At 48.3% G+C, this 7,389-nt stretch overlaps 1 protein-coding gene across 1 annotated transcript in view; it reads left to right on the forward strand.

Moving 5' to 3' along the window:
- Nucleotides 1-797: 797 nt before the first annotated feature.
- SCAI (suppressor of cancer cell invasion) overlaps nucleotides 798-7,389 on the forward strand; it is a 23,050-nt gene continuing 16,458 nt past the window's right edge. Inside the window, exon 1 of the mRNA XM_009070188.1 lies at nucleotides 798-929. Coding sequence (XP_009068436.1) covers nucleotides 823-929 — 107 coding nt within the window. The 5' untranslated portion in view covers nucleotides 798-822. The remainder of the gene's footprint in view (nucleotides 930-7,389) is intronic.

The raw sequence follows: 7,389 nt of genomic DNA on the forward strand, positions 1-7,389 counted from the left end.
GTTGCTGCTGCTGCTGCTGCTGTGAAATCTGTAGCTCATTTTTGGATGCTCGGAAGGATAATTTGGTGTCTGTGCATGTTTGGAGGAAGATTTTAAAAGCCACTCTGCCTCTATAGGCTTTCATATTCCCCTCCTTACTCAATACTAGGATTATCTGCATTATATCTGTTCAGGTACAATATTGTACAATATGACATTTTGCTCATGTGAGCAGTAAAAATAGATCTGCAGGTATAATTGTGGGCAATGCAACCCATGGAATGAAACAGTCAGGAGGAAGAAGAGAGGAAGGACAGTTGGGTATTTTTTAGCATTCTATCTGAATTTGCTATGTTTTAGCGATAGGAGCTAATGAGCTACAGTTTTCAGCAGTTGCAGAAGAAAAGGAAATGCACAGAGAGCTGAGGCTGCTCTCTGAATCCAGCTGCAGGATAAACCCCTCTGCAGAAGGCAAATTTGGAGAGGATTCCTTGGTCCAAGTGTGAAACCCAAGTGCTGTTTGTGCTAGTCCTTTTGTTGGCATTTTTGTCTTTGTGAAGAGTCCTCAGAGTTATTTTATTTTACGACTCTTGTACCACTGTTATTTTAATTTTGCTGTGTTAACTAGTGCATTGTGCGGTAGTTAATCCCATGCTTTGATTCTCAGCTGTTAATTTTAATGAGTCTTGAGAAGAGTAACCTGTGGGGGAAGTGCATGCTCTGTGTTGCATCCCCATGGGACTGTACGTGCATCTGACCTGGATGAGTTCATAGCAGCCCTCGATTTCTGAGTAATGTGGCTGTTTTCTTCTCTGTAGGACTGAGTTTACCCTAAAAGAAATCATGTCATCAGGAGGAGCTGAAGATGATATTCCTCAAGCAGAGAGGAAAACAGTGACAGACTTTTGCTACTTATTGGACAAGTCTAAGCAGCTGTTCAATGGCTTAAGGTTAGTGCATTTTTGACAGTATTCCTGGAGAAAGGCCTGGGAACACACTGCAGCAAGTGGTGCTGAGTCAGTTGTGCGATGAACGTGTTGCACTCACACTCAGTAAGTTTGTTTAGGGAAGAGCAATGCACCTGTGTATGGGCAGTTTTGGACCATGTGTGTAAGAATATCTGTAGGAGCAGAGGTTCCAGTTAATAATAAACCAGGAGTTGGAAATTCCATGAAATTGCTGGAATGGGTACTGAAATGCTGTGGGTGAAGTGCACAATTGAGGATTAGGTGTGGCTGTGTACAGTCACCAGTGTGTGAGTCCAAACCCACAGTCTTGTGCCAGAAAAAAGGGATGGGAAGGATTGGCCTAGGTGGGAGGAAAAGAGAAGAGGGAATATTTTTCAGGAAGAAATTTTGGAAGTGATAAAGAGAAACATCCAAAGCATTCCCTGGCTCTGTCTGGTGAAACAAATGCTGAATGAGTACTGTGGAGAAAGGTAAAATCTACATATCTCTCCAGAGCATCTACAATAACAACTAGCAGGTCTGGCTGTTCTGTCTGCAGGGGAACAGGAGCTAGGGGAGTTCAAGGGAAACAGTTCATGTTTGGCCAGTGATAGAGACATCCTGTTTGGGTCAATATATGCTGAGTTAAGCACTATGTGCTCAGGGGCTGGTTCATTTCTAAGCTCATGTAGAGTCTCTGAAGCAACATGGGTTTTAGCTCCCATCTTGTTGGCAGTTCAGCCTCTTGCTGGTCGCTGAGTAATGCTGTATGTTTGGGCCCATATAGCTGCTGTTAGTCAAACACAGATGGTTAGCAAAGATGGTTTTAATTCCTCCGCCCCCTGCTATTGATAATCCTTTCATGTGCTTCAGGAGTTGATTACCAAGTCCAAAACAAACAGTTTGTGCTCCAGGATCTGAATGGTAAATGGGCAGTAGAGACTAGGAGTTCTTCATGACTGCATCACACCCCATGAAAGAGTGGGAAGGAGAAGGACTGAGGCTTGAGGTCAGGATTGCCAGGACCATTACATTGGCTTTCTGATGGAGCTTGGTGGAGATTTTGGCCTGAGTCACTGCAGAGTATGAGTGAATACAGTTCATGTGTGGATGTGAGCTGCTCCAGCTCAGATCAGAGCGGTGGCAGAGTACCTCCAGCCAGTCTGTCTCTTCCCTGGGCATGGGGGGAGTTAGTGCTCATATCTGACTTCCAGGCGAGAGATGTAGTTCCTGTATATATCCATGGTGCTTTGTCAAAAATAAACCTTCTTGTCCAGCTAGGTGGAAGAAAAATGGAAAATACCTGTGGATGAGCTGTGGCCAATAGAAATAGAGAGATGGGCTTAAGCAGCCAGATGTGCAGTGTGAACAGAACGTTCCAGACCGGGAGCCTGCCTGTCCTTGCTGCAGCCTGGCACAGTTCGCATGGCTGTGCACGCTGAGCTCGGGCACTGTTTCACCTCTGACACCCATGCTTCCCATGGGCATGATGACTGCATAAAGCAACATTACAGTCCTCAGGTGTCTCTTCTGTTAGTGCTTGTCCTCTGGGGAGTTCACCTGGAAATGACTTGGCAAAGATCCCAATTCTTAGCCCTGTTGCTTGCTCTTCCCTCCGGCACAACAAATGTGTTTGATACGTGCCTGCTGCCTGCTGTTCTGAAGATGATGATGGCCTTTGCTTCTGTGTTTTGTGCCATTCTCTCGTCCCTACCACGTTCCATGGAAAAGAAGTGATGGGGGAGGGAGAGGAGAGCAATGATTTCCTTCCCAAAACCTCCTCTGGGCACTTCAGCTACAGGGAGCTGAGCCTATAGCTGTGTTGGCAGCTGCTTAGCTGTTGCTGCTGCCAAAAATTGCAGGGGCTCAGCCTGCCACGTCTTTGTTTCAGTAGCATTTCCTTCCTCTCTTCCCAATACAGATGCCAGATACAGCATTTGAGGAAAACATATGATGATCTGCCAAGGTTGCTGCTCGAAAGTGTACTGTGTGCTCGTGCTCCTGGTGATGGCATCTCCTGTGGCCATGTCTGCTAGGGCAGCACAGGGGGGAGGGTGTCTCTCTGGTGTCTGTACCCTGAGCTATAAGCTAGAAACAACTGTTAATGAAGTGTGTTCCAATGGCTCTCTCCTTTCCTCACTCCCACTTACTTTTTTCTTGGAAAAAGGCTGGGAAGAGGGAGGGTGTTAGGAAGCAGTTTTTCATGGTGTCTTTGGTATGATTTTCTTTTTAATGTTAAACAGTGCTTAAATATGTTCAGTGTCACAGAGAAGCTTGGAACTCTAGAAATTGGAAAAGACTTTCCACATCCACATTTTGGGGAAGTGATTGTCCCTCAGTGCTGGGCACTGGTGAGGCAGCTTGAGTGCTGTGTCCAGTTCTGGGCCTCTCGCTGCAGGAAAGATATGGGAGTGCTGGAGTGTGTCCAGAGAAGGGAACGGAGCTGGGGAAGGGGCTGAAGAGTCAGTACTAAGAGCAGCTGAGGGAGTTGTGGGGGCTCAGCCTGGAGAAAAGGAGACTCAGAGGGACCTTCTCACTCTCTCCAGCTCCCTGCCAGGAGGTGCAGCTATGTGGGGTCAGGCTCTGTCCAAGGGAACAAGGGACAGGACAGGAGGGGACAGGACAGGAGGAAACAGCCTCCAGCTGTGCCAGGAGAGGTTCAGGTTGGCCTTCAGGAGGAATTTTTCCATGGAAATGGCTGTCAGGTGTTGGAAGGGGCTGCCCAGGGAAGTGGTGGAGTCACCATCCCTTGAGGTGCTCAGGAAACATCCCTGGAGGTGTTCAGGGAATGACTGGATGTGGCACTCGGGCCTCTGTTGACAAGGTGGTGATTGGTCACAGGTTGGAGTTGATCTCAGAGATCTTTTCCAACCTGAATGATTCTGTGATACTTTCCCAGATTGTAATGTCTTGCTGCTCCTTGTGCAGGCTGCAAGAATCACAACCACTGTCTTTTCATGGGGCACAGTGTTGTGTTCAGCCATGCATTCTGTAGGTTCCTAGCACGATGCAAGTGTGGAACCTCTGAGTTTGGTTCCATGCTGTTGCTGCTGTAGGAAGAGCAGGACACTGTTGGCTTCAGGGAGTGCTGCAGGCTGTGCCCTGTGGCCCTGGGGAGAGATTGACTTCTCACAGCAGTGAGGCAGGTTATGGGGACTGCACTGCTGTCCTTGTGGGGTGTTGGAGTCCATGGGGAAGCTACAGCACAGCACTGTTATCCCACTGCTGCTCAGGTTCTGGGAACAAGAGCCTGTAATTACTACAAGCCCATGAACATAAAAGGAAATTGTCTTTTTTATCACCTGTCAAAACTGTGAATGTATTTAAAGCTCTGAATGTTAAACTTACAGTTATTGTAACCTCCCTCTTTGAAGCACACTGCCGAGTCTCCAGGACTTCCTCAACGTCTTTACGGCTCTGGAAGTTGTCCCTGTGTGACAGCTTCCATGTGGTGCTGGCCAAGCACACCTCAGCACCTTTAATTGGGTTTCAGCCAGTATGATCTGGCTTCTGCCAGCAGCATGGCTGAAATGATCTACTGACAGGGAATTAATTACGAGCACATAAGTAGTGCTGGTCTTTGCTGAGACAGGGAGAGCGGCACGAATTGAATCCAATTCTGGACTGTCTGTGGAGTTACCCACTCTAGTGCAGCAAGGGAACCATCTTCTGTGCCCAGTATGAGAAAACCATCCTGGTAGGACATCTCAGTTTGTGTCTTTGTGTCCCATTGGGAATGTTTTAAGAGCCAAGAAATTGGAAATGGTTTCCACTTGTTGTTGGAGGCTATTGTATTGCCCTAAGTCAAAGCATCTCCACTCCCTCCTCGGCACCTGGATTGCTCTGGCTGCCTCTTGCTCCCTCCTGCAGTGCTGCCACAGCCTGAGTGGGTTCCCCACCACTGCGGGCCAGGCACACCCTGCAGGGACAGAGCCTGGTGCCTTTGTCTCTGTCTGGATCTGCAAGTACCAAAATGTCTTGCTGTGACACAGATCTTTTTCTCAAGTTGGGTGTGTAACTGGTTTTGGATCATGCATTCCCTGTCCCCGTGGGTGGGAGGAGCTGTGTTAATAATCCACTGAGGCTTTAGGATGCTTTGGGGCTATTTCTCACCACATGATGCACATCCTCTGGTCCTATTAACAGAACTGCACTAAATGTCCTCTTTAGCCCGTGCTCCCATTTTCTCACAGCACAGTTTCTTGGCACATGGGAGTGCCAGGCATGGTGTTCCATGCGAAGCAGCAAATGGATGGCAGTGAGGGCAGCGCAGAGCCGCGCTGGAACAGCCGTCATGCGTTGTCATAAACGAAGTTTTATTACAGCCATGTCAGAATACTATCAAAAGAACAAGTGCTACTGTCTGTTTCCATGGAGATCTTCCCCGTTCCCCGGGGAGCCAGGAATCCATGGCAGTGTGAGCTATGCCAGCTGCAGTCGGGGAGTGCGATGAGGGAGGGATGTCCACCTGGACACTGGCGCTGGACACACGGACACTGCCAGCAGCTAGGCTGGCACTCTCCAGGTGCTGCTGGTGCCCAGCTACTCCAGTCTGCTGCAGCACAGAGGGCTGGCTGGGCTGTGTGAGCACGGTGAGGCTGTACAGAGCAGGGTGTGGTGTGGGACTGGGGGTGACAGGAGCACAGGAGGAGGTGACACGGTGCGGGGGTACAGAGAGCATCTGAGCTTACTGACAGGGATAGATGCATGAGCATGATCAGCACATAGTGCCCTGCTTGTTCCTTCACTTGTGCACACACTACTTCTCGGTGTCTCAGAGAAGGAGGATGTTTTCTTGTTCCCATATGTTAGGTCTTCGCTCAAACATCATGAGTAGCTTGGCCTAGAAAGTCCAATTTACTCCTGGTCATGGTTCTTCGAGTCAACTTGCTAATTCAGTCACTCTATAAGTCACTTCCAGGGACCTTAGCTGTGTATAATTTTTTTCAAATGATCCATTTTAGTGTTGTTTTGTATTTGTCTTCACATTTTCTTTTCTAACGTTGAGCCTTGTGGCTGTGCTAATTAAAGCTACCTCCTGCCATATCAAAGCCTGCAATGTACCCTCTGTGTGTGTTTGGACAGTGCCTTAGCTTCCTTTGTTTTGCTAAAGTGTTCACGTCTATTGCAACAAGAGAAGGTGGTGAATCATTCCTTGCAGTAAATGCTCTACATTTGCATGTGTTTGCATCAAGCTTCTCTTTGGAGGAGGATGTTGGTACCCAGAAACATGTGTTTGTGTTCCTGTTTACCCCTCGCTACACCAATGTCTGTTCCAGGATGTTGAGCATCTAATCACAAGTTTGAGGGGTTGTTTTTTGGGTTTCAGTTTGGTAAAATCCTGCCCAGATTCCTTGGCATCTTCATGGAGTATCAGCACCAAGCACTGGAATGGCTTTCCAGGCTGGTGATGGGTTCATTTTCCATGTAGTAGCTGAGCTCAGTCCCTTCAAGCTGTGTGGGAAGTACAGTTGGCTGCCGAGCAAAGGAATATTAATTTCCTTTCCTATGTCGGGTGCTGTTAAAGCAATTACAGTGAGCAGAAACTGCTCTGAACTCGTGGGGACTCTGCTGCTCTGAAGCCCTCAGAGGACACGGTGTGGCTTCCTAGGGTGCTGCTTCCCTCCGTCCCACCCTCCAGGCCTTTCCGTGCCTGTCTGCCAAAGGCAGCACGATTTGAGAGCATTCCCTGGAGAAATCAGCCTTGAATCAAAGGAAAGGTACTGCTGTGTTGGAAAAGCTGTTCCACTGCCACCTGTAGAGTTGTGCACCTTCTTTGAATCACATGTGCCCAGTGAGACTGAGTGGTTTGGTCTCCTCTGTGGCATTTGTTCCAGGTCACTCACAGGTGATGCTTTCTGTGAGAACCAAGAGCACAAACCCTTAAATCCTCAGGAATACATGGGACTTGTGAGGTGGAAGCATACCACAGTGTGGAATTCAGGTGGAGATATGGAAGCAGAACTGAGCTGGGTGGGTAACTGGTTTTGTGGCACTGGAGGCTGGCACAGAAAAGCCGGAAGGCCTCAGGTTGTGACCTGTCCCTGACTGTGAATTAGAGGGTGAGGAACACTGTGGTGATGGTGTAACGTGACCCAGGAGTCTGGCTGTGAGCATCCCTGTGCTGTCCCTGACCGTGAGTTAGAGGGTGAGGAGCACTGTGGTGATGGTGTAATGTGACCCAGGAGTGCTGGCTGTGAGCATCCCTGTGCTGCCTGGCCCTGGTGACATTTGGGCAGCAGATTTGTTTGTCATTGTAGGCTCTGTTTCTGGGACACACAGGGCAGCCTCATTTGTTTAAAGAATACTACTTCCTTAGTGAGCAGCAAGGAACACTATCAGTCTAAGTAAATGGATTTCCATGAGATTATTCTGCTTGCTGTTGGGTAGGTTTTGTTTCACTGTGATGTTTTAAGAGTCCAGTTTAGCTTTCTGTGCATATAACCTGAAAATTGCTTCTCTT

Source organism: Acanthisitta chloris, unplaced genomic scaffold, assembly GCF_000695815.1.
Source record: "Acanthisitta chloris isolate BGI_N310 unplaced genomic scaffold, ASM69581v1 scaffold21842, whole genome shotgun sequence".
NCBI lineage: Eukaryota > Metazoa > Chordata > Aves > Passeriformes > Acanthisittidae > Acanthisitta > Acanthisitta chloris.